Source organism: Lagopus muta, chromosome 4, assembly GCF_023343835.1.
Source record: "Lagopus muta isolate bLagMut1 chromosome 4, bLagMut1 primary, whole genome shotgun sequence".
In the NCBI taxonomy this organism is placed as follows: domain Eukaryota; kingdom Metazoa; phylum Chordata; class Aves; order Galliformes; family Phasianidae; genus Lagopus; species Lagopus muta.
Genome location: NC_064436.1, coordinates 7,779,524 through 7,807,116, shown reverse-complemented (window position 1 = coordinate 7,807,116; position 27,593 = coordinate 7,779,524). Strand labels below are relative to the sequence as shown.

Genomic DNA, 27,593 nt, shown 5'->3' with positions numbered 1-27,593 from the left:
CCTGTGCTACTCCTACTTCTTGGATCAGATTTTCTAAGTAAAATGAAATAAACCTCAATCGAAAACACAGGAACTGATGATAACAACTCAGTTAGCAAATTGAAACCCAGCAAGCTTAATTTAAGTTTCTATATGGTATCTCTTACTCCAGTTCCCCTCACTAGACATGATCCTGTCTCCTACCCCAAGCTCCATCCCCGTCCTCCAGGAGCTGCTAGTGCTGAGGACTGGCCCCTCCTGCCTCCCCTAGTGTAAGAAAGACTAAGATATGTCACCAGCCACTGTTTTTCAACTTGGCTGTGATTGAACTTATTTAAATGTGTACAGGGCATAGCATCATAAAATCATAAAGGTTGGAAAAGACCTCTGAGATCATCTAATTATCAAGGATATGATTTTTTTCTTTTCATTGTTTTCTTTCTTTTTTTTTTTTTTTTTTCCCCAGAAGCTCAGTGAGGTTTAATGATTTCAATTCAAGGTATACTGCATTTTCTCCCTAGATTGCATTAATTAACTGGCTTTTTCTTCCAGCACTCACTCTCTGTCTTCTTTCTTTGTTGCTAGTCAGAATATAAATCAAGCCAAGCCTGTAACAAAAAGTGAATGGCCATGAGCTCCAAGGGCATCATTTAGACTCATCTTTGGGGGTTTGAGCAGAATAATGTTTCCTTGCATTCATCATCTTTTTTTTTTTTATATATATATAGCATAAAGCTATAATAAATGTATTGCTCTCATGGTGAGAGCAATCTTTCTTTCATTTTTGTTATATTTGTGTTCCTGAGAAGAGCACTATTTAAATACCAATTAATGTCATCTGTAAGACTAGGAATAGCAAAGCGCTCTCTTTCTTCTTGATGGCTGAACAGTCCCACACCACTGCTCTCCTGCCAGCATCCCATAAAGTTCTTGCTCTAAATTATTCTGAAACCCATCTAGAAAAGCTGTAATGTTGGAGATGGAATTACTATGTAGTTTTGACATCAGGCTTCATTTAGGTCTTTTTTTTTTCTATTTTATTCTCACCAAACATCCACATACACACAGAGACCCTTCTATATACACCCTGCTTCTATATCCCAAGTAAAACTTAGACCAGAAAATATGATAGGAAACATCTTTCAGAGTAAATCTGAAAAGAGATAAGGTCGTTAGGACATTTGTTACCTTCCAAAGCAAAACCTTCTGAGACATTCATCATTGGGGCTGATACTTCTTTGCTGGCTTTATTCACTCTTTTAATCATCACTCTTCTCCAGTGAATTTTTAATTATTTTCCCATTTGTAAAAACATTAATGTATGTTTTCAGGACTGCATTTCTGTTGTGGTCTTCTAAGAAAATCTCAACAGAGATGTCATTCAGCTTTGCCTTGAAATAAAATCACTCAAAACTTGTCTGCTTTAAACTGACATATAGCCACATCCAAATTTCAGAACTTGATTTCACAGCTCATTAAAAACAGAGCTAGTAAAGTTTCCCATCTTTTGGTGTCAAATATTTTTATTGCAAATTGCTCTTGCTCAAAAATGCATGTGCATAAAGAAAGAAGAACTTTTTTTTGTTCCCCTTCAAATCACTGCAGCTTGGACCACTGCCTTTAATGGAATTAGGCTCTGATGCATACAAAATACAGTTCAGTTTTGGAACCTGAATGTTTGAATCCAAGGCTTCTAAAACTTAAGGTTGGTTTGGTTACATTCACTTTATCATGTTGTTGTAAGGCATTGTTATACAATACATTACTCTTCACTCTTAGTGCAACTCATAGATGAGTTACCCAAAATATGCTTTTAAGCTGATGATGAGGTGAACTTTAATCATTGAAGTGCATGTATTTGGAAGCATACTATTTCAGGAATTGCATGGCTTAACTGAATTTTACCTATTGTATAATACAAATAAGTATTTTAATACAAATTCAACCTCTTGTCTTCACCTCTCTTTAGTAAGAATCGTAATGTTATCTGAATCTCTTTTGCTATTCTGGATATCTTCTGAATTACTACCATAGTTAACCATCCAGAGGACATTTTAATCAGTGCTGACACAGAGAACAAGAAAGTTTTGGCACAGTGTGTTTCATCTTGACTCAGCAAGATTTCCTGCACTCACATTTACACATTTTTGACAGGATGCTTCCTAAATGAAGCATTTGCCTTCTGGAGAACTACACCCACATAGATTTCATTTTCCCTGATGTCTCAGCCAACATACAATATCATGATCTTTATTAACAAATTCAAATTCAAAAACAATTTCAATTCAAGAAAGCTGTCCACGTTATTTCTTGCTCATTTCTTACATATGAGGATATCTACAAAAACACAGATGCTTCAGCAATGGATTTTAATGGCTGTATTTGTTCATATATATGTATCCATTTCATATCAAGACAGATCAGCTGATCAGAGGGAAAAAAAAAATAATGAAGGAGACCTTTAATATGAATCTGAGCTCTGATTGTAGGGGCCAGTGCAATGGATTTAACTCACTGTTTCTGAATTTTTCTTAGCATAACATAATAGAGTCTTACTGGCTGCCTTTCACTTTGCTTCAAATAAAATAACTTGTCTGTTCTTCATAGACATCTGGTACCAACGTTTTGCAATCAAATTGCTATGTCTAATTGTATATGAGTGATGCTTATTTACTTTGGCCCCTATACCTTTGTATAAATTCTAATTAAAAAGTCCCAGTGCCAAACAACTTACGACTTGAACAAGGAACAATGGCAGGATATGATCAGCTTTCTTTCTCCACATAAGACATATAAATATTTAACAGCCTTGCAAAATTGCAATGACAATTTATCAGCCTAGGAAGACTATCTGTTTATCCACCTTTTACCCTGAGGAATGATAGCACTTGAAAAAAAGAAGAAAAAAAAGTCTGCTGTGAGCAGGTAAAAGTTTTCAAGTCAAATAATGAAATGTGTGTTTGATTGTGGGTGTGACGCATGAGGAAGGGGCTGAATTCAAATGTTGAATACAAAACTCCATTCTACACTAAAGAACAAGTCTAATTTTCTAGTACCATAAATGTGTTTCTACCCTTCTCTTTGAATTTACTGATAGGAGCATACTCCGGCAAGAAAAAAATCCAGAGGCAACTTACCAGATTTTGAACTATAGTTATATACACACATACCCCCCCAACACACACATATATAGTGACTATAATGCATGAAGCATAATCTTTACAAATAATATATATCTGTGCACTGACATTCCACTTAGTTTTGCAACAATAATGTTGAAAAGTTACTACACCTTGTTCAAATCAGTTGAGACTATTTAATGGAAAAACTTTTTTTCTCCCTTCTCAGTGGGCAGATTAATTAAAACCTGCATGAAATAATGGTAATTTTGTTTCAAGTAATGAAACATTTTAGTATTTTTCAGTTTTGCAACAGTCAGTCTGGAAGAAACGAAAGAAATTTAATAGGCAAGTTGCTTAGATATCCATTGCTACACATCTAAACCAGGAATTAAAAAATAAATAAATAAATTACACATCTGGTTTCATTTTGTTATTCTCTGTAAGATACTGTCTTGTGCTGGAACTTTCATTTACTCTAAAGAAAATTCTTCACAAAGACAGCTTGTTCTACTGCTCGCAGTTTTTATGTAAATTTAAACATTAAATATTGCTTCTGATACCTAATTGAAGGATAGAACATCTTTACTCCTACAGCTGTGTACAGATAACATCTTCTGAAGCTCAGGATGCCTTACGATGAAAATTACAGAACAGGACTGAGAGACTAGTCCCTGCTATTTCTCTGAGGCAAGTTTAAGTACACTTGTATCATCCCTGACAGGTATTTTTTGAACTCTTGAAAATCTTCAAAGAAGGAGGTATCAGAACCTTCCCTACACCAGCTTACGGATGTAGATACTTCTCCTTAATATGCATCCTAAATATTTTCCAACTACTTCATTTTATTTTTTGCCCAATATGCAAATCAGAGTCCTTAGACATTAGTAGCACATACACTTAAAGGAAGAGGCAAATACAAAGAGCTAATGTTTAAAGGCATTTACATACCTATCACTGCAGATAGGCACCTAGTAGCATGGTGAGATACATGGAGATGCTGAACAATTCAATTTCAATGGGAGGTGGCTGGATGCAACAGGTATCTTCCCCACTACAACATAGAAACAGGGAAGGGATTGAACCTCTGTACGGCCAAATGCACTTCTCAGTACTTCTTTTGGGTCATAACAGATAGGTACTGTTATTTAATGTGACCTAAACCTCATGTCATCAAACATTAGCGTACTGAAATTCACAGTGAACTAGGGAAATCCACAGAAGTGTTTAAATATTTTGGGAACCCAGGATGTAGTAGTTAAAAACATTCTGTTCCTCGGGAGTCTCGCATCCTATCACAATTCCTTGTGGGACTCTCCCTATGAACTTAGAAGGATTTCTGTGCATACATGGATCACTGTCTGTATTATCTAACATTAACTTAAAAAAAAAAAAAAAAAGAGAGAGAGAAAAGAGGTGTGTATCAAATACACAGTTCACTGAAAACGTTCCGTTATGGAAAGGAATGACATGATATGACATGGTTAAGTTTTCAGGAAAAAAAAATGCATGCAAATTGTGAAGATAGCTTTATTAAATAAAAATACTTCACTGTCTCTGAAAAAGAAAGAAAAAATATTTTTCTTCCCAGAACCTGAAAACAAACTTACTTTACATCTAATATTAATGAGGTACTTGGAAACAAAGAAAAACAAATTTCTTGGAGGCCTTTAAAAGCAGAAACAACCATTTAACATAATCCTTTAAGTGAAAGTGATGTCACAAATTTCATTGTTGTTCTTCACAAAACTAAAAAGGTGTATCAGTGACGGTAAGTCCCACTGTCTACAGCTAGAGGAACATTCCATGACTGGTGTTTGTTCAAATCAGTAACCACTGTTTTCACTCCCTTCTGATTGTGTTTTGTACATATTTTTAAAAGGATCCCCGAAATATATTTGAGTGATACAGATCGGCTAGAAATATCCATTAAAATTGTTTAATAGTGTTTGTTCAGAGTAGTTAAATGAACTTCAGAGCTCAGTCCAGCAGCCAGAATGATCAGGAACTGATCAGCAATCTTGTCTGAATCCTCAACAGGATGGTTTCCATATGGGTGAATTATCTGTCTTCTAGAAACTGTCATCATAAACAAAAATAATGACAGAGGGAAGAAAACCAGACTTAATAACCACATAGCAGTGGCTAAATACAGCTTCTCACGCATTCGTCCTGTGGTAGCTCTAGTGGGGGTACCAGAATTCCTGTATAACAGCATGATCCAAATTCAGCTGCAATCAATGAAAGGTTTTCTCTTGTCTTAATATTGGACCGTCCCCAGGTATTTGTTCAAATTTGGGTAGACGTTGCTTGATAACACAGTGTTCTATCATTTCTTTTCAGTACTTGACAGATATTAAGATACAGTGGGGAGGAAAAAAACCAACAACCCAATACAAAAAGAAGGAAAAAAAAAAAGAAGAAAAGCACTTTACTACATTTTTACATTTAGTAAATGGTACTTAAGCTCCATGGAGATGAATTTACCTTTAAAAGTTTACTGTTTTCATTATTTCATAGAAAAAATTGCTCTAATATACCATTTCCAACCATACAATTATTACAGAACATAAAGATTATATGAAAGGGCTTGATCCTTTTCCCAGCTGAGATGGTAATCAGCCCCTTTTAAACTCCTATGGGAGAAGGGTCAGATGAGAATGTGCCGTGTTCCTAATTTCAAACATCCGTTGTGATAAAAGAGTCGATATTTTGGCATATACTTTGCCTTTGTAGTTTGAATTCTATCAATAACTATTCCTAGCCACAAGAGAAATATTTTTAGGCAATATATTTGTATAGCTTCACAAAAGTATGTCAGAGAGATGTGCGTGTGTTTGTGTGTGTGTGTATGTACGTATGCATATTTATGAGTTCGGGATGATTTTCTTAAAATACTTCACTTACATATATCTTACATTGCAAAATGTACAGACACTCAGTGTTCTTTTCAACAACAGATATAGGTGAGCTTATAGAGCCTTATAAAAGGTTTTATGATTCCAAATTAAAAAGCTTAGAAATACCATCAAAATAATGGAGAGTGAATTATACCTCTGATAGTACATAGCGCTCATTCTGGTAATATTGACAGCTGCATCTTTGGCATTGAAAATTCATTACAACTTCTAGACAAAATGTTGTTGTTGCTTACAGCTCTTTTTTTTTTTTTTTTTTTTTTTTTTCTTTTTTTTTTTAAACAAGAAAAACAGGATTGACCAAGATACGAATATTGGGGAAGTACTATTAAAGGTTTATTTTATATTTGTTTTTAGCAAGGATAGCTTAGGAACCCTGAATTACCTTCTCATTTTAGTGTATGGTGTAGACTGTATGAATCCATTTAAAAATCAACTAAGTTGTACCACATTTTTCTCAAAATTATATATAATATAATATATATATATTTTATATTTATTTAGAAGCTTTGAAATAGTACAGTAAACACTTTGCAACACGGTGTATAAACTACAGAATGTCTTCGATAATTTGGTGGGTCTTCAGATTAACAACATTGTTTGTGACCCACGGGTGAAAAGAACATGATCACAATCTCTCTTGTAAAGTTGGAATAGTTTGGGGAACACTTGATCACACAAAAATAATATAAAACAGTCAAGTTTAAAACAGTGATATTGCATTTATAATGCACATTTCTTTTATCTGTACGATTGGCTTCTTGTGGTGATTATAAACATCTAAAGGGCTCAGTGACATTTTGGAGAGAGAAAGATATATAGTGCTGTAAACAGGCACACACTGATCAGAGAGGCAAGATCAGTTGCCTCTGAAGTTTCTACAGTTCTACACATTTCAACTCATTTCTCAGGCCTGCTGAGAGCAATTAGGTCCTATTGTTGGCCATGATGTCTCCAACAGCACACAAATCCTTCAGTTAGACAGAACTGGATGGCCAAGATAATGAAGTTGAAAGTTGATGCTTTTTGTTGGTCGACTTTTGTGCAAATCATGCTGCTTCAGGTAAGTCCTGTAGAAGTGACTAGCATATCCTTTTCCGTGCTGCAGGAAAGAAAAAAAGACACTTCTGAGAGAAAAAGGAAAAAATCAGTCCCCAACAGTTCTTAGGTCTAGAATTTCTTAAAGTGTAGAGAGATAATCAAAACTTGTCACAAACTGTTGCTTAAAATTCCCATTGTAGCAAACAGTTTAATGTCGATTCATTTTTTCACAGAAAAGTCTTTTTGAGGCTTGATAGTCTGAAAACCAAACTTCTCATGTTGTTTTATTATTCTGTCTAACACATCATGGCAAGTATTCCAGTGTGCCTCTATAGAAACAGTACAAGAACAAGGCAAATAGTCAGACTTGTAGGTTCAATATTACAGGAATTTCCAAGCCTATTTTTTCCTAGTTCGTCTTGTTATTTGAAGCAAGATCTAGAATCCCCCAGATTCAGAAGCTGGTTTTCCTTCCTTTCAAAGTGAACCATTATCCTCATCACCAAATGACCCTTTAGTCTGGTTTGACAGAGAGATGAAAAAATGGTACATTAGTGCTACAATTAAAATTTCAGCATTTACTGTTAGACTGGAAATTAACTCGTGTTACACAAATGAAAAAGGTCAATGCATTAGCAAACCCATATCCTACTCCACCAGCTGTGCTGGCTACATTATCTCAAGACACTGCTTATTTTAACTGTAATTGGGAGCAAAGGTAACAAATGATTTGTATAGCACTCAGAAAGACCCTGGGTTAAATTCTGATCTCAGTTGCACGCGAAGTTGAGACAAGGAACTGGCTCAGTTGCTGAAGCATTATTAGTACCATTACTACCATAGTCTTCATTGTTGTTACTGTTTAGTAAAGCTGAAATGTTAAAATCAGCTTTTACCTTAGCTTCAAATCAACTAAATTCTCTACCTGAAATTCTGTGTATTCCTGTGGAGTGTTACAACTAAAATAAAAGGAAACTTAGCTTGAACTAAGCCATCCATATATACATGCCTGCATGTAACAAACAGATCCAGTCTCCATTCCATTTAACAAATATACACATGAGCCATATTTATTACCTATAGATACACGGCACTAATAAACATATGAGGTTTGTCACTAAATCACAATGACTTCACTCACAGAAAAAAGTCAACATGGGCATTGTTTGTTTGATCTAGCCTACCTATCCCATGGGATGCATACAGGAAAATGTTAACATTTATTTGTAAGCTACTTGTTCAATGCACATACACCTGCCAGATCTGTTATTAACACTAACATTAAAATATCTATTACAGTTTTGAAATTTCATTCTGTAGAAAATTAGCAGCAGAATGCAGAAGGATTTTTAAAAGCTCCAGGAAGAGTTTTTTAAATTGGTAGTTAAGATTAAGGAGATCAGAATCTTCATGATCTTTTGAGATAGTATAGAATCAGACCAATCAAATTTCTAGACAACTCTATAAGAATATATTTTAAATATAACAAGAAACAGTAATTCCAATAATAATAACAAGATCTATATTTGATCCTCGTTACTTTTTCCAGAAGTTCATTAATAATTTTAATGCTCTTGTAAATGCATAAGAACAGAGGTCTTGATTGCTGCCTGCCAATGAGAAACTCATACTGCAGTACATACACAGGACTTTCATGAGACAAAACTATACAGACATGCAGCACTACTTTCTTTCTACTCCTGTCTAACAGTGCACTGGTGTTATTAGCCTGGCACTTGAGGCACACAACATTTGTTAAAGATATTCTTTCAGATGATACAGAATCCGAGCTGCTGCCTGTCTAATCTTTTGCCATGAAAATCTACTTTTTTTTTTAATTATTATTTTAAACTTTCATTAATGTGGTTATATCAGGCCATTTTATAGTAATAACTAAATATTATGAGTCAGGGTGCAGAACACATGCAACTCTCTCCACCTACAAAAATCCTTGTCCCAAATCCTCAGATATCCTCTGACAACATACAAAATACTTTGGATTTCAAAAGTAGTTTTGTCCTCGAAGGTGGGTTTTTTTGCTTATTTGTCTGGTTTTTTTTCTCTGTATTTGCACAGAAATCTATGTGCAGGGAAATCTCTCCACGTCTGTACCAGTTTCCGTCTTTTTACAGATGGGGAATATAAGTCAGAGAGGTTAAATGGAAAGGAGGATGGAAGTACTTTAAAACAGGGCAATAAAAGTTCTGACAACTAATTCTGGTGCTGTGTGTGTAAGTGAGTGTGTGTCCATAAATAAACTCCAAGTATATACACTAAGCCTCTCTGCATCACAATTTCTCCATCTGTAAAATGGGAATAATATTGCTTACCTATCTCCTAGAGGTGCAGGAAGGTTTAAACCACTATTCTTTATAATCCACTTTGAGATCCAGAGATGGCAAATGCTACAGAAATGGAAGTATCAGAGTCAGTGTAAGAGCTGGAACAAGAACACCATAATTTCTGGTGCCTAATTCTCCTTCAAGATCTCAGCTCTCTCTTTCATCTTTATTTTATTTCCTGTTGCAAATTCTCAGACCAAGTGCATAGGGAAGCTTCAAGTCTGTGAGTATGGATGTTAGAAAGAGGGTTTTAATGATGAGCCATTTCCTAATACTTTTAACGTACTGTTTGTATATACGTATACATTCTCACAGGGGTTGAGGTGAACAGGATTATTAAATAATCACATGTATTCCAATTAAAATTCTTAGGATACATGATTTATGCTGTACTTACTATTGATTCTTCTCCAAAGACCTTAACTAAGGTTTTGAGCATTACGGTAAGAATGTTTAATGCATGAAATTTATACAGAATTTCAATAAAAACAGGAAATAAACACAGCAAAAATATATTAAGGTTCACTTATCCCACCATACTCATTAGTAAGCCTCCCATTCACAGTGATGAGCTAGTTCTCTGTAGGTTGATGAGAGAAGACGTGAAAATAAATCAGTGGTAGGTGAACAGAAAAATGCTAACATAAGAAACAGAAAGTAGAAAATAAAATATGCCTTGATTATTCCTAGCTTATGAATCAGAAATGAACAGAAAATACTGTAAAGCCCTTATAAATAAATCTTCATTCCACCCCATAGTGAATCATCCTATTGCATCCAAACGCTGTCAGACTATTACCTCACAGCCAGAACTAAAGCAATATACATTTCTTCTTCTGGCAAACCCTGGAAAGTATTGCATGTACTTGGAAGACCTTCAAACTCTCAGAATAAAAAGAGTTCTCCTGCTTAGCATTGCTAGCTAATCTAACTAGCACAAGAGAGAAAGCCCACTGCCTTCCTCCACTGCTGGCAATCAAAGCAGCAAAAGAACATGCATGCTGTACCTTTTATAATTATTGTCACCTTCTCTGTACTATATTTAGGGGCTCCAAAATGTCCCACAGCATTCTACCTGCTGTAACAGATTGACTGCAGACTTCTTCTAAGTGCCACCAGTCTAGAGAACCCCTAGCTAGTAAGATCTCCAAAGAACATGGAATTCTGTGTGTGCTGCTGCAGTTAAAGAAATACTACCAATGCCCCTGCACTTAAGAGAAGGAAGATACCATAACCTAAAAGTCTCCTCTACATCAAAGAAAGCTCTGCAACAAGAGAATGGGGAAAAACTATGTATGAACTCTCGTCTTTCTATTTCAGCTCCAAATTCTCTTTAGTCATTGCAAGTAATCTCTTGGTACTATTTATCTTCCCACGTGCTTTCAGATTAGCTTCTATGCAAACATTCAATGCATGTTTCTTTACCTTCTTTTTTTATTGTTTTATTTAACTCAGCCTCACTGAATAGAGATCATGCTTTCAGCAGTGGCAGAATGTAACCTGTCAACTTCAGTGGAGCTCTAATTTAGCTATAAGCAAGCAGATTTTAGGAAAGAGGTCAACATGTGAGTGGGAATGCAGAGTTTTATTATTACAGCTCCCTCATTCTTTGTAGTGGTGTATTCAGGTTAAGGGTGAGACACACAGCTGGGGGATGTAGGATGGGGAAGATTACTCTCCTGCCACTTATGTTCTGTGGATAAAAAAAGTATGCCAGTCATTGCAGGTCCCAATTCTGCATCTTTTGCAATCCATTGTGGTTTTTCTGATTGTTTGTTTTGTGGTTTTTTGTTGTTTTTTTTTTTTAAACAAACTATTATTCAAACAAGTATTTTAAAACATTGCTAATAAAATTTCATGAAAATTCTATTAGCAGCACTATAAGAGATGGACTTCTTCAATTCCATGGTACTTTGGTACACAAATAGGAAAATAATTTTGTCATATCTATTCCTTGTGAATTGTTCTTTTAGTTGAGTGAAACTTTACTTAACTGTGCTTCATACCTGTGTACCTCATACAGCACACTTGAATGAACTTGAACTCATGATCCAGATACCCACACTTCTTTTTACCCATTTCAAACTGATCATATTCATTTAAGACAACGCAAGAGACAGTGATTACCAGCCAAGCCCAATTTGACAGCGGTGGACATGGACACTGCACTGACCATAACCTAGTGGACACAATGAATAATATTACCTTAGGGGAAATAATATTACTTGGGGAAAAAAAGGGTTTTGCCCTTTGCCCTTAAGTACAAAAGCATCACTTTTCAAATTTGAACACAGTGCTGAGTTCCATGTCAACAACTTGAACATTCTTCTTTGAAAAAAATTTTATTCTTTGATGCATATTGCCACTTTTGTTAGCTTAATTTCAAAATACGAAAGTGCATGCCTAATAAAAAATATGCATTCTATTTTTAAGATCTCATTGCTATTTTGTGCCTATGTGCTTCTGGAAGTGTGCTGATCCCACCAGGAGTTCACATTGAACGTGCTTCGGTAAGTATTTTCATATGGCAATGATACAATTGTTGACACCTTGTGACAGCCATTGAAATCATAATTCCTTTGTGCTATTGAATGCTCTGAGATTTATATTCCACCTGGACTCAGCCGATTCTCTGAAAAAAGAATTACAGTTCTTAAGAACAGGTATTCAAGTCTCAATTCAAAGGATAGCCCTGAACATAGACAATTTCTACTTTTTCTTTATATGAAAGTTTAAGTCAGTTTAAGCACTGACCATAATCAACACATGCTTTACATTAAACATGTGATTGACAAGGATTCTCTTTTGAATCAAGCAAGCTTTTTGTCATCAGTTTTCTGTGGCAAATAATTCACTTGTATTTGGATTTCTGTGCTAAGTGCTGACAATTGTTTCAGTGCCAGGAACAGACCCGTGGCACAGTGTGTCGAAGTTGCCACTCTATCTCTGGTTGCTGTTATTTACTACAGAAACAATGCTTTTTAATTATTACAACACAGTATAAAAAGTGCCAAGGTTCACTCTATAATGTACCATAGAAATACCGAAGTCAGTTTTCCCATGAGTAGAATAAGAACAGGAAAATATTTTCCTCTTTCTGTACTATTGCAACTGTACTATCTACCTGAATACACTAGGAATAATACATGGCATCGTTCTTCTAGTCAGAGAACCATGAAACATTTCATTTTGAAAGAGCTCTTATAATTAAGTACTGTATTAGTTCTGATTAAGTAACTCCTAAATTATCCTTTATGTAAGTCATACGTACTCCCTAAGAATATTGCCAATTTCTTCATCAAGAATTCATTCTAACTGCATGCATATTCTTGTAGCAAATCCACATTCTCCATATTCACATTCACTTTAAGCTAATAATTTTGGTACCACTCTTGGTAATCCTAGTATTTGATTCCCTTCATTTTTGTAAGTGTTCCTTATGTACTCATATGCAACTATCATTTCTTCTCAGATCTTCTTTTCTTCCTTCGCTTAAAAAAAAACACACAACATTTTATTGTACTCTTCTGAAATCTATACTATACATCTCTTTAAGCTGACAAGCCTGAAAGTGAACACGTCAGTTTGAGAGTTAAGCAACGCAGAATGAACTGAAGGTTAGCTACAATGTGACTTAAAATTTTCAGTGCCCTGGGGAGAAAAGGGAGGATTTGAACAAGTCCTCCTAAATTGCCCTTAAGTGCCTAAGTTCCCCATAGATTCAAGAGCAAAGTAGACATACATATCCACACACACACACATATATATGTATATATACAGGTCACCATATGGTGGCCTTCAGAGGCATCTAAATTATTCTCACTCACTCAAGCCTAAAATAATTCAACGTACTTCTTCTCACAATAGGCAACATGCATTACAGCATTACATCAGCATCACGCTGTGTATCCTTGTGCAATTTATCTTTGTCATTACGTTTTTTTCTACCATTCCTCTCTCCTGATGTCATTAGGATTTGGCAAGAATGATGTTTCCTCTCTTTTTGTGAGCATTTTCTTTTCTATTTCACTAAGCACAGTACTTTACACTGTCTTTTATGAGTAGCATAGATTCAGATTTCAGGGAGTTCTTCCCGGTTTGCCAAGATAATATATTTAAGTGTATGATATAAACTTCAAAAAGACACATTGGCACGGTTTCTATCTATAAACGAAATGTGCCCTTAACCATTCTTTCTCAAAATACCACTAGATTGGAATGATTTATGTCCCCATTATTAAAATTTCTCAGCCCTATCCTGTCATATATGGGAGCTATACACTGCGATTAAATTCATTCCGCCTTCAGGAATGGTTCCTGGCTGGTGTTCCAAATTGCACCATGCCCAGTTGCAAAGGCCAAAATGACACCAGAGAGCATAAGGCATTACTGACCATAACATCCCAGTGTTAGAAAGGATCATGCTTAACTAATGAGAAGAAAAAAGCCCTAGTGGACATAAAATATACTGCAAATACAAAGCACAAAACACTTTGTTTCAAGTAGAACAGGAAAAAAAAGTTGTCCCTGCATTCATTTGCATTTCCTATCAGTACTCATAGCTATACACAGTTATGTTCATTTGTCATCTAAATGCCAAATGAGAATAGATAGATGTCAAATTAAAGCAGAAATAGGAGACTAAGAAAGTAATAAAGCCATAGAATGTTATTCTGACATTAGATGAATCCACAGTATCATCATCTACAACATTGCTTATGAATAAAGACAGGCTGTGTTCAAGAAGTTTCAGACTAAATCCTTTTATGGTGCTGAGTGCAGCCATGAAGCTGGAAGTGAAAAGATAAAGTCAAAGGACTTAACAGGAGTCTGTCATCCCCATGACTTCTTTGGTGGATCTAGTCTGCTTCCATTTTTTTCTAACCCACATGACTCCTGTAAAAACATCATGTAAAATAGTATCATTTACACATCAGTGCATACAAGAAGTGCTTGATTTACTCTTGCAATCCATACATGCACAAAATTTCCAGGTAGAATTTAGGAAGCAAGTTCAACAAGTCCACAGTATCTTCTTCAACTAATGAGGACAGTTACCCTACTAAAGAAAATGATTAAATTATCTGAGGTTGAATTTTCAGTGAAATCACACTGCTTATCATTCATGGTATTTAATTCTTCCAGATATTAGAAGTTAAAAATTATACTGTAATTGTCTTTATCTTTCATTTCCTGCCTTATAAAAAGGTACCAATATAATACAATTTCTCACTCTTCTGACTTCACTTACTGTGTTTCTAAAACAAATGAAACACACTGACAGGTATTTCCCAGCAGCAATCATCTTACTGCTTACCTGCAAGTGTGGATTCTCAGTGTCTAGCGTACAAACTGTTTACAGGCTCGCTAGATAAATAGCAACACTGATCCCTATAGTGCGCTTGTTCAAAAGTGATAGATGTGGTTTCTTTTCTTACAGGCTATATGTTGCATTCTTTAAACAGCTTTTTCTATTCTTCCTCTTTCTGTCAAGAAAAAATTAGGAAGGAAAGCCCTCTAAAATTAAGGCAGTGGAAATGAAAGCAGAAAATCAGAGTCACTGTGTGCAGGGAAAGAGCGAGAAACAAGAATCATTTCCTCTGCCATGCAGCCCAAGTAGTTCCTAAGAGAGGCAAACAGAGAGGAAAACACTTTTTAGCGTGTAGACCCAAGATTAGTTACACATTGAATGCTTCAGATCCTGTCACATCATGGTTTGTACACGTAAGAACAACATTTATTCATAATGAAGAGAGTTTGCTTATCAAAAATAAATAACTTCAGTGGCTTTGAAAATTTTAACAGAAAACACCTCATTTCTTTCCAGAGGAAGTCTTGTCTATAACTGACTAAGTTACTTCTGACATAGAATTTACAATTGTAAGAGGAGAATTTAAAAAATGACTCCCAAAGTCATTTTTTTTCTGCAATTTCTCCATATTCTACTGGTAGAAATGCAGAAAATAGCATTCGGTTATTATTACTTCTTTAAAAACTGTCTAGAGATGGTATATCCAACAAACACAAGCACTCTCAAAACTGAGTAAGTATAGAACCAGGCTGAGACTGCTAGATTTGCAAGAGTTCTATGTGTTCCAGTCGCACAGAAGAAAAGTGGCACATAGGGGCTTTTACAGCTACTGAAAGGGGAAAAAATGTTGAAATACGTATATATTAAGACAAACCAAAAGTTCAGTATTATTTCAGATAGAAGTTACTCATGTTCCCTTATTTTTTTCTATTTATTTTTCTTTGTTATAGTTGCAAAGAGTACTACGGTCTTCCTAGATAAAAGATGCTATATAAACCAACTAACTGGTGGGTTTTTTCCTAAGTCCTTTGAATGACACAGGCTACAGTGAGTTCTTAGAACATGGTGGCATAACAGGATTCAAACAAATTGTATCAAAACATAACAGCTATCACCTGTGCTTTTAAATTAGAAGAATATTTCTTTTTTTTTTTTTAATTATTTTTAAAAAGCATTTTTATATGTTTTATTGAGTTGAAGACGAGTTATGTTTGCATATTTATATATTCCTAATTTTGCTTTCTGAAATATCGATTTCCTTTCTACTACTGCAGTAATATCCTGTAAGTGCTCTTCCCTTTGAGTGACAACTGCAAGAGGAATACATTCAGATGAAGAATGCAAACCAGTTAGGAATGTAAGGCAGAAATACCTTTCAGAAGTTATGCAATAATCACTGAACAGTAAAGCATCCTTAGTGGTTTATTCAAAACCGTACTAATGAGTAAAAGCATCATAGTCTTGCTCTGCCTTGATCGAAGTTTAATTGTTTAATTATAATTACATATGTAACTTTTTAATTATTACTTTATTTCTTTATCTAATAAGCTTTATTTATCTAATATAGCCATACCTGAACTAGCAACATTTTACATTTACTTTACAATAAATTTTTTAGCATTGCAGATACAGATATACACCAGCATAAATGAGAACGCTCTAGTAGATTTTGTAGAAAGTATGTTTCTTAGCATTACATGTTGCCTTTTCATCTCAGCCTCCATTTTTGCTGACCAATCCTGCATGTGCAGTATCATTCTCATTTGTGCAGAAATGAGAGTTATACTCTGTTATGCAAATAAATTCCTGACTATAAGTTGAATTCCACTGCCTGTTACAGGACAAGCGGGATGCTGAACTTTGCAGATCAGAATTGAAAGACACAATTTTAACAACTGTTTTACTGCACGAAACTGTTCTAATTTGCAAATGAACAGCTCTTCCGTGGTATTTCAATGCAACTTTTTCTTTTAATTCAGCATTAGAATATTTTCTTTCTTTTGAGCCCAAGAATTATATCTAAGATGTAACTTACTGGTACTAATTAGTTTGCTTTAACTTACGTGCATTACTTAAAGTATGTGTGGAAATCTTAAATTGAGTTTAAAAAGTCTTAATGGGAGCAATAACCAGCTTACAAGCTTACCTGATTGGTGTTAGAAATCAAGTTGACTAGTTTTAAACACATAAATGTAAACAAGGATAATATTTTTTACAAATGAATCAAGTGTTCCATTCAAAATAATTATTTACATTGGTGTAAACGCAATGCTATAATTTCTATCACAGCTGTGATAAAACCACGTAAATGATTTTCGGAAGTATGATGCAACTAAATAAGACATAAAGAAAGTACTTGTTTTATGATACAGTTCTTACTCCATGATACTTAGCTCGCTTAATCTTGGAAACTTTTCTAAAATAGTAAAGACTTCATGCTTAATACATCTTTCATACATTTATGTTAAATAATAACAGGAAATTGTGTTACATTGCCCTGTCACACAGGAATACCCTTCGTAATCCCAAATAAGTATCTCCACACATATCCTTCGGTGTACATTTTTTTTATTCTTTTGAAATATATTCAAAGACATAAACATTTTTCTCCTATTTGTTCTAATCCAATTCAGAGAGTGTTTACGTTAGCTCTGTGGTAGACTACTTGAAATAAATTGATAGTCCAGTCCTTAAACATTCAGCTCTGCAAAGACTTCTGAGAGCTTTTCAATTTTATTTGTAAAGCTGACTTGGGCATGTTGATTTGAGAAGATGCCAAACATTTCATAGAACCAGAACTTTGGACTACATCTACGCTTTCATGTAAACAGATACTTGTGCTCAGACCCAAGCCTGATTTCCCTGATCACGCACAGATCTCCACTGTGCCTCTACTGCAGAATGAGGCAATGGCTATCCAGGCTAAGAATCAGAAGCACGGAGTGAGGAGAAGCTTACAATTACATTTTTCGGGTGGTAAAAACAAAGCTAATGAAGTCGTTTGACATTATAAAGCTAGACTTGTGTGCATCTATCAGAGGCAGTGAAAATGTTTACTATCCATGCCAAGCAATACAAAACAGCCAAAGAAGGGAATTTCTCTCGTTCCACTTTACCTTGCTACCAGCTTTACCTGGCTACCAGCTATCTGGGAAAGGGATCAGGTTTTATATTCTTTCTCTCTTTTCCTATCAAAGCTAATATGGTGTTGGCAATAATTATCATGATAATGATAAGGTTTCGTCAGTGAAGATGCTTTTGTGTACGCAGAAAATACTGTAGAGTTAATTAGGGGGCTACTTAAAACACAATTGTTATTCTACAATATCTCCTTAGACACCGTTATCTTGTGCAGTAAATAGCGCCTGTATGTATTTACTTAACTTGCTTCCACAGTAGATTAAGCTATGCCTAAGTAATTTTTAGAGCAAAATAATCATTCCCATACAGAAAATTAAGGTATTACGGCAGTATCTGGCTGTTTTCATATATCAGAAAGCAGAAGAAAAAACAACAACAACAACAAAAATGTCAGTGCATTTAGGAAAATTCGAAGGCATTATTAAAGTATCTTAGAATGACACACAGTGATGGAGGAAAACAATGAAACAAAACAGGAAAAGAATTTAAAAACTACCTCTTATCATCAGTTGTAGACCAGCCCTCTACTGGGATAGATAAGATGGTGCTACTCACACTGTAATCACTTTAGCACCTTGCCCAAAGTAGTAGGAATAGAGCTGTCTGATAAGGCATTCACTGTGAAGAAGGTCTCTGCTAGAAAGCCTCCAGTATCTGGTACATCAGAGTTGGAATCTTTGATGAGAGCTTTTGGTGACTATAGTGAAAATACTATAAATAAGTACTAGAACAACAACTATTGAGTGAAAAATTACACCAAAATGGTTGCTGTTAATTTTAAAATATATTTATATAAATCGTCCAAGAGCTACATTTTATTTTCCTTAACAGTGCTAGTTTACTTATTTAAATTTTCCTAGTCCAAGTCCAAGTCCAGAATCTCTTGTACGTTTTACAATCATTCTAGTCATGAGAATTTCTTAACTGTTTACAGGAAGTCATTGTTGAAATCACATGGATGAATAAGAAGAAAATGAGTCTAACATATGCAGTAAGAAGACCATTGCAATGTACAAGTATTCCGGAGTCCTCTGAGAAAATAATTTTGAAAAATCCTACAAATCATCGATCCTAATTGTATTCACGACAAACACATGTAAGAACTTGAAAAATATATACTTCAAAATATATTAGGTCTAAAGAAACTTACTTTCAGTGATTCTGTGGAAATGGGCATGTAAGTCCAATTGCTTACATCAGTAAGATGAAAATTTGTTAATGAGACTTAAAGAAACACTCCAAAGTATGAGGATCTGTATCTATTTCTACTTTCATTTACTTTACAATACAGCTACTGCTGTTTTCTTTTATCCATGCAATGTACTAAAGCATGAAAAATCAAACAAGCAAACCTCTTGCTTGCCTTTTCCCTATTATGAAGCCCTTTGTTTCTTTCTTTGACCCCCATAACCACGAGTTCGAGAATATTCTGTTAAATGTATATAATCTTATCAAACATATATTTCTTTATCAGTTCATGACCTGGTAGCCCTTCAGCTGTTTTGCTGACCTGATGGTCTCATTATTGCAAATAGCAAATGGAAGTGCCAGCTTAACTCCTGTTTTCTTTCATTCTCCTGTTTTATTCACATCCCTATCATTGTTTATCTAAATTAGCCCTATCTTTTGATATGGCTTTGCACATCAGCATTTTTCAGTATTTTTGCTCTTATGCTATGTATTTTTACAGAATGAATAACCTGGCTAGAGTAACATAGCAAGATGCTTTGTGTAATGGTTTGATACTGTGGTAGTATATTTTCAATTCCATTCCTTTTAACAACTTGACATTTCATTTCTTACTTGCTGGCTCTGCACATCGGGAGGTGCTTTTCAGGGAATTGTTTCATGGTCTTTTTCTCAGGAAGAGTTCAAATTTCTCATGATAACTTACACTGTCTTCTTCACTTGTCTTTTCTAAGGCCTCCATGTTAAACGTACTCATTGGAACGCAGGGTAGGAATCACCATGAAGACACTTACTAGAGCAGATACTCATGTAGCACAGTGAAAGCTCCATGTAGAGCCATCAGTTTACACACAAGCCTTTTGTGCTGATGGCACAGACTGAACTAAGTAAGCTCAGCTGTTCCACTGCTCTCATAATGCTGTGCAGCTTTGAATGCCACAGCAAGCTACGTCAGAAGCAGACTGGGTTTTCTGGATCACGCTTCAGCACACAACGTGGCCATGCGTGGTCTTACCAGGGACATGGCTGTCCTAAATTTTTTTATGTCATCTGCAAATGTAGTCTGTTATGGTATTTTGTTTTTCCACATTTCCTCTTCTAGAAAGTCAATATTTTAAACTCCATGGATTTCCACGCGGCCACAGGGAGAACTTTGCTTCTGCTAAAACGTGCCATTTATCCAAAAGACCTTTTCTGTCTCTTAGATGCACAGAATCTGATAATGCTTCCCCCCAACAACATTTGTTTACTTTAGTAGTTTCTACTACACAGAAACACGGCTAAAGACTTTTTTTGACAGTTCAAATATGTTGTATTGATTAAGTCTCTCCCACTCTGTCAAGATTCTAATAGATTGACAATCTTTCTGTGCTGTTTTCTTGGACAAATGCCAGTTACCTTATTTCTAAAACTCTGCGGTCACAATTTCATGCCTTATGCTAAAGTTTCTCCCTGGCCTCAAGTTTATGAAATTTTTTACTACATTTAAAAAAAAAATGATAAACAGAACTTCTGATTTTCTACGGTCACTTGCTTTTGCTAAGAATTGAAAATAAAGAACAGCTAATCCCATCTTCTTCCTATTTATTTTAGCCAATTTTTTAACAGCATCCTCTTTTATGAAGCAATCTTGCACGTTTATTTCAAAAGGTTACCTGAAATGGGTAGCTTCTTATAAAAATACCTTTCTTTCTTTCTTTCTTTCCTTCTTTCTTTCCTTCCTTCTTTCTTTCCTTCTTTCTTTCCTTCTTTCTTTCTTTCTTTCTTTCTTTCTTTCTTTCTTTCTTTCTTTCTTTCTTTCTTTCTTTCTTTCTTTCTTTCTTTCTTTCTTTCTTTCCTTCTTTCCTTCTTTCCTTCCTTCTTTCCTTCTTTCCTTCTTTCTTTCTCCCTCCCACCCTCCATCCCACCTTCCTCCTATAAAGACTAATTCAAAGAAACTGCTTAGCCCCTCTGCAATGTTCTTCTTACTAAATGCAGATTGGGATATCCTCCAGTTCTCTCTCGCACTTCCTATACTTGACTTCTTAAAAATTGTCTCTATTCATTTGCATTCCTTTGGGTATTTGCCCTAAAGGGTCACTCATCTTTCTTATTTTCCATCCTGAAGCCTACCTACTAGAATAGCTCCCTTTTTCTGACCATTTCACTTGACTCTGTTTGCTTTTTTTTTCCAGTTTAAATAGCTTTTGTATCCTGTAATACACTTTTTCTTCTTTGCTACTGTTTCCTTTTTCATACAGACATTTTCTTACATGCTCTAACTTTTCATACAGCAATTTTGCTGAATATGAGGGTTCTGTTTCACACACTTTAGTCATTTCTTTGTAAAAAAATTGTCCAACTGACAAACTGTTTTTGATACTATCTTCTTTGCTACGAGACTGAATTCAAATTTTATTTCAGCTGCAATTACTCAGTGGCTCAACTACAATTCCTTCCAAAACCAACTTCCCGTTACACATTCCTCTTGCCTTATTCACTGAACGCAGTGTTATAAACGGCTTACTCACTGATACAACTGTTGGGCTCATTTTATTTTCTTTGCTCCTGTTATTTAGTATACAATTTTAATCAAAAATTTTTCTAAAGAAAGTATTCAGTAGGAGAAAATAAAACAAAGTATTACAAGGTTTTCTGGCAGTTTCTGGTTTGAGGGCCAAAGAATAAAAGCAAAATTAAATCTGGATTATCAGATGTAGATTATATCATTCATTTACACTGTTTACTTCCAACATTTTACCTCTATTTTTTTATGCCCCTCTGTCAGATAAAGGTAAAACATGAACCAAGGTCTATATATTATACATGCTCAATTAAACTACTTCTGTTAGCTGAACAAATTGAAATTCCTAAACTATGAATTAAATATATATACATCGTTATTCATTGATGTCACTGGATATAATCATCACTATAACACAGATTGCATCAGAATTGTTATTGCTGTAAAATCTGAGTGTTTAAACTCCAGCAATAGATATGTAAGCAGTACTGCTAAATTACAGTTCAGTTCTGAAGAATATTTCTTAGATGTTAAGTGGTAGAAGACCATCTAGAGAAAGTCAGAGACGTGAGTCCTTGTATCATAGCACAGTGAAATTTCACATTGGTCTTTAGAGAACAAGCAGATGACTGACACTTGAATGACTGAAATACCCACACAGAGCTAATTAAGAAGGAATAACTGAGTTGCTGGAGAAGGATCTGTAGCGAAGATCCTTCATACTCTAAAACTACCGGGGCAGCACCTTTCAGAAAAACTAAATGCTTTAGAAAAAATAAATATCATTCAGTGACATTTTTTTTCCAGATCTACAGTCCTTCTATTGCTTTGTTAGTATTGTAATGTTAATGTCTTTGGCTTGCTTGGATGAGATAAACATCATAAACTCCTGAAGGCAAGGAGATCACAGTCTTTGATAAAATATAGAGAGCTACTGAATAGAATGAAAAGACTTACTAGACCAATGTATTGCTCAAGATTTCTACATCTAGCTCAGACTCCAAATGAGTTACAAATGTCTTTCTGAGATCTATCACACTCTTTCATGTCAGCAAATCACAGTCAAAAGTTGACTAAAGAGATTTTGGAACAAGACAAGGCATGGAAGAATACTGTCAAACACCAATATTATGTCAGTTGAAAGATCATCAGATGATCAGAAGGCAAGCAACTTTTTCTTCTTCCTTCCAAACCCTTACTTCCAAACTATGTAAATCAGACAACGGCATAGGTTGGAAGAGACCTTAAAGACTATCTAGTTCCAACCCCTCTGCTATGGGTTGGGTTGCCAGCTATTAGATCAGAGTCCCATCCAGCCTCGCCTTGAACACCTCCACAGATGGGGCATCCACAGCACCGTCTGGGCAATCTGTATCAGTGCCTCATCACTTTCTGAGTAAAGAATTTCTGCCTAATATCTTACCTATATTTTTCCACCCTTGGAGTTTAAAGCTACTCCCCCTTATCAATATCAGATCATGCAAAAAGTCTTCTGCTTATAAGCTTCCTTCAAATACTGGAACAGTTACTTAAAAATAATTCTGAGGACACTGATCAAAAATAAAGAGAAGTTCCTGGGACAGTTGAAAAAAGAAATAAACAACAACTTGACTTAGTTTTCTTCTTTGAAAATGTCACCCTGGCAACATCTGTATGTAAAAAATCTAATCATGAAGTAATTCAGGATCTGAAAACAAATTTGAGCAACTCCCTGACTGATCAGTTGATGCTTTGGATGTTGACAATCATGTCATACTAACAAGAATCAAGGTTTTGTCTTTTAAAAAAAAAAAAAAAACATTGAACAGCACATTCTTCAGTGGTGCCTCAATCCAAGGGAAGCCACTTTCCCCTACTGCTTCTAAGATTGCATTGGTATTATTTTTACAGTGAATAGGAGAAAGAGCTAATTTTTATTCCCGCAAAGGGAACGCTTTCATACAGCCTTTTAAATAGTACTTACTCAAATATGGTGGTTTGTAAGGCGCTCGTGTATTAGACAGCAGTCCATCCAACTCCTTCCTCTCCAGAGTGTTGTGAAGAGACTTCTCTTTGCCGAAGGTGGAGAAGGACCTTTCTGCCCCCGGCTGGGCTTCTGGTGTTTCAAACACTTCAGTGTCTGGAACGGAGTCCATGCCAGGTACATGCAGATTGCTGCGGTAATCTGCAGCTTGGCGTCCGTCAGATGGGACAAAGGAAGGCATCCAGCACCGATCTGAGTGGCCCAGTGCTTTACATTCCTCTGTGCAATTGGAGAAGAGATCCATGCCTGAAAGCATGAGAAAAAATGAAACTACAGATACAAGCTTCAGCATCACGAACTGACAGCTGACAGATTTAAAAAAAAATTATGCTGAAAGGGATCTCATTAGAACTTCTACTACCTTCACCTCAAAAAATAAAACAGAAAAAATCTGAACGTCCAGTCTTCAGCATTCAACACCATTTAATAAGAATAAATAAATGCTAGAACGTCACACACACACATGTGTCACAAGAAGAAAGGTACTGATGGATCTATCTTGCAAAATAACTTGTAGAACTTTCTGCTTAGAACTCACTTCATTGAAGATCAGTTCTACTTGCAGACAATGTCCGTGCTTCACCAGACATAAATACTTGTTTAAGAACAAGCGTTTAAGAGCAATTGAAGGAATTGTTTATGTACATAAACCTATCCCTGACCAAAGAAATTATATGACCTGATTGAGTAATCACAGATCTCGATTATGAAAATGAAGTATTAGTCTTATAAATTAATTATCTGTTAATACATACATACAGACAGAAGCTACTGCTATTAAAAGCAGATTTACAGAGTTGGAATCCAGCCTGTAAGCAATTGAGATGGCTTACTAAATCAATCACTATGAGTTTTCACTGCTACAGCAAGTATCTTGTCATTCTTACTAACTTGTCATTCAAGTAAAGGGATGGAATCCTACATTGAATTAGCAGTCTGAAGGTAGCTGTAGTGCAGTGCAACATAGCCATGGATACTACTGACAGAACAGTTAGTGCTTCCCTTATGTCAGCAAACACCTATCCCTGCCAACATAAAACTGTATGCTTATAAATGCTTTAATGCCATTAAAATTTCATATGACAAGCAAATGCTTCCATTGACTACCTTAAGATGAGCAGTCCAAAAGAATATTTCGTGACAGTGATTCACTAAGCTGTTGGATCGTACTTGTTTTGAAAGGAACTGTGTAGGAAATCATAGGCATAAAGTAAAATAAGTATTAAGGTCTCCAAGTCATTGTTCAACATCACACAGAAAGGCAAAACAGTGAAGAAATGTCTCTTTCTTGAACTTAGAAAGATGTGTCTTAGAATGGGAGTACGTCAAGACTGAACTGAATTTGTTATAAGTATCACATTTACAAGCATTTCATTAGAATTACAAAAAAAGACTCAACTTGCAGGAGAAATAGGGAAAGAAAAAAAAAGAAAAGCTTTAATAAGATTCGTGCACTGTAGCTCGTTCACCAGCCTACTCCAAAAAGAACTTGATTAGTTTGATCTCCCTTGTGAGGATTAGAGCATTAAGAATGCTACCACTGTTTTAAACTGTTGATTTGTTTTCTATTCGTAATACTACTGTGTTATCTCACAGTGATGGAAACAAATTCTTCAGCAAGACCCCTTTTCAGCCACCAAGCAGTGCTTGAGAAATAAAATCTGTCTTCTAGACAGACTAAAGAAAAAAGAAAGAAGAGGAAAAAAAGCTTTTTACCTCAGATTAAACTCACTGCATCAACTTCTTAATTTTAAATGAAGTGAAATACAATGTCAGGTCCTGTTTTGATTAGAAACTTGCACTGATAATTGGCACGCAGAAGTCTGAAAATAGATTACTGATCAGTGAACTGCTGAAAAATGTAAACTTGAACTGCAGGTATGATTAAACAACCAGATGAAGATCATTATACAAGATGTAGAAACTGTATCGTTCTGCATTCTGTAATGGTAGTAGCTATCAAAGACTGAAAAGAAAGGTTTAGATGCATGCTTCCTGGGAAGAAATGTGTATATAACCACATCTCTAAAAGCACGTGTGTGCTCATGTGTGTCTTATGTACAGAAGCATACAGAGAAAGATTTTTATTCAAATACAAGAAAAGACTTTATATTTTAAAATACTTTAAAAAAAACAAACTTTTTTGCTGTTCAGAACATTTTAGCAACACTAACTATAGCTAACACTAAAATGGGTCTTCTGTTTTTTTCAGCCTACCTGGTAGTTACACATACACTAGAAATAGCTCTGGTTCTAAGAGAGAATTGATTACAATTACATTTTGCTAACAGTATATCACTGACCGTACCCACTCTGAACAAGCAAGGGAAATACAGAAAAAAAAGAATGGATGAATGCTAAATTACTTGCTTACGTCAGTGGGGAGGAGATGTTATGATAATACTGCCTTCAAGACATGTAGATAATTAGGGATAGAGCCATTTTTTTCTCTTCTTGAGGTTTTACTTCTCCTGAAAAATTACCCTCCATTTCACTGTTTTCTTTTCATGCCAGTTGCTAAATAGCAAAAATCCTCAACTCAAATGCTACTTTTTAGTTTGCTTTTGAACCCTGTTTGTCTATGACAGTGCACAGCATAGTATTATATAACAGCTTATAAAAGAGATGTTATAGCCTCCATAAATCAGGATTTTGAATAAATGAAGTAATGAATGTAGGGGATATAAAATGTAAGCTCAAAGTTTCCCTCCGCTGAAAGCAGATGAGAACTTTTAAAAGAAAATATATGTATAACACTCCCCCCCCTCCTCTCCCCTCCTTCCCCCCCCAAATTTCAATTTCCACTAATACAGAGCTAGAAAGTAAATATTTGATAACAAATGTTCAAAGACAACTGGGTTGAATATTGCACTTTCTTGAATCAGTCACAACATTCCCTAAGAGGCTAATGGGTGCAGAACTAAGCAGTTAGTTTTGATTTTTTGAAAGAAAATAAATCCAAAATATCAGACTGATTCTGAAATCCCTCCACTGACTATGATATAGGTTATTCTTCCTCCACCTCCTTCCTGTGGGTCACAGTATAGAATTTTTTTTATTTTTATTTTTTTAATTAAAAAAACGTTTTTTAATAGGGTGGATGATGAGAGGGGAGGAAAAGCTGCTTGCTAAATTTGTAAAAGGAAGAATATAATGTGGTAAATTAATAAGACATACAGCATGGAACTCCCTTATACACCAAGAATCATATTTTTGATTCATAACAAAAAGGAATGTTCAGCAGTGTAATACTTCCATCTCATCTTTCTTATATATCTACTTACATATACGTTGTGTGAATTGAACTATTCATCGCTATTTTAAATCCACATTAAAGGAAAATGCTTCATATTTTTCACTTAGTTGCATTAGACTTTTATCTGCATTAGACGTTGCATGCAGATAAACTGAGATTTTAAAGGTGACTCTGCATTTTGAATTTTAAATGTCCTTTGAAGATAAAAATAGATAGTATAGACTACTGAAGAGCTGAGAATTGATAAGCTTTGAGCTATTCCAAATACAGCATACATAAATATAAAAGCTCGTTGCAAAGGTGAACATTTATCTAGATAGGTAGTGGGCAATACAAGCTTTTGCATAACATAACTTTGCAGATTTTGAAGCCAAACAAGCCTCTGCCCTTCCCTCAAGGGAAACTAAAAAGAAAGAAAGGAGTTAAATACTAATATTTATATCTGCATCTGAATTTCCTGAGCTCAGGTGCTTTGAATCCGATACTTGGCAGCGTTGCTTTTCTAAAGCATATTCCCAATTTGCTTCCTTTTCATATTTCTAAAGAAGAAAAGCAAAATTTCTGTGTGCATGAATTCTAATTGATTTGAAAGATGATTTAAGATCAAAGTGAAAAGTAAGCCTACAACCACTTTTAAATAATTTATTTTTTCTTAATTTAAATAAAGGAGAAAAGCCACATACCAAGCCTTTAGAGAAATGAGTGAACATGTTCATATATACATTATGGAGTAACTGATATAATCAAAAGAAAAAAAAAGAAAAAAAATGTA

At 35.1% G+C, this 27,593-nt stretch overlaps 1 protein-coding gene across 7 annotated transcripts in view; it reads right to left on the bottom strand.

Moving 5' to 3' along the window:
* Positions 1-424: 424 nt before the first annotated feature.
* PCDH10 (protocadherin 10) overlaps positions 425-27,593 on the bottom strand; it is a 38,556-nt gene continuing 11,387 nt past the window's right edge. Inside the window, exons 4-6 of one of the 7 annotated variants that reach the window (XM_048942430.1) lie at positions 23,506-23,811; positions 9,388-9,462; positions 425-7,118 (exon numbers count right to left, since the gene is read on the bottom strand). In XM_048942430.1, coding sequence (XP_048798387.1) covers positions 9,428-9,462; positions 23,506-23,811 — 341 coding nt within the window. In that variant the 3' untranslated portion in view covers positions 425-7,118; positions 9,388-9,427. The other 6 variants (XM_048942431.1, XM_048942436.1, XM_048942433.1 and 3 more) reach the window with 6 other exon arrangements.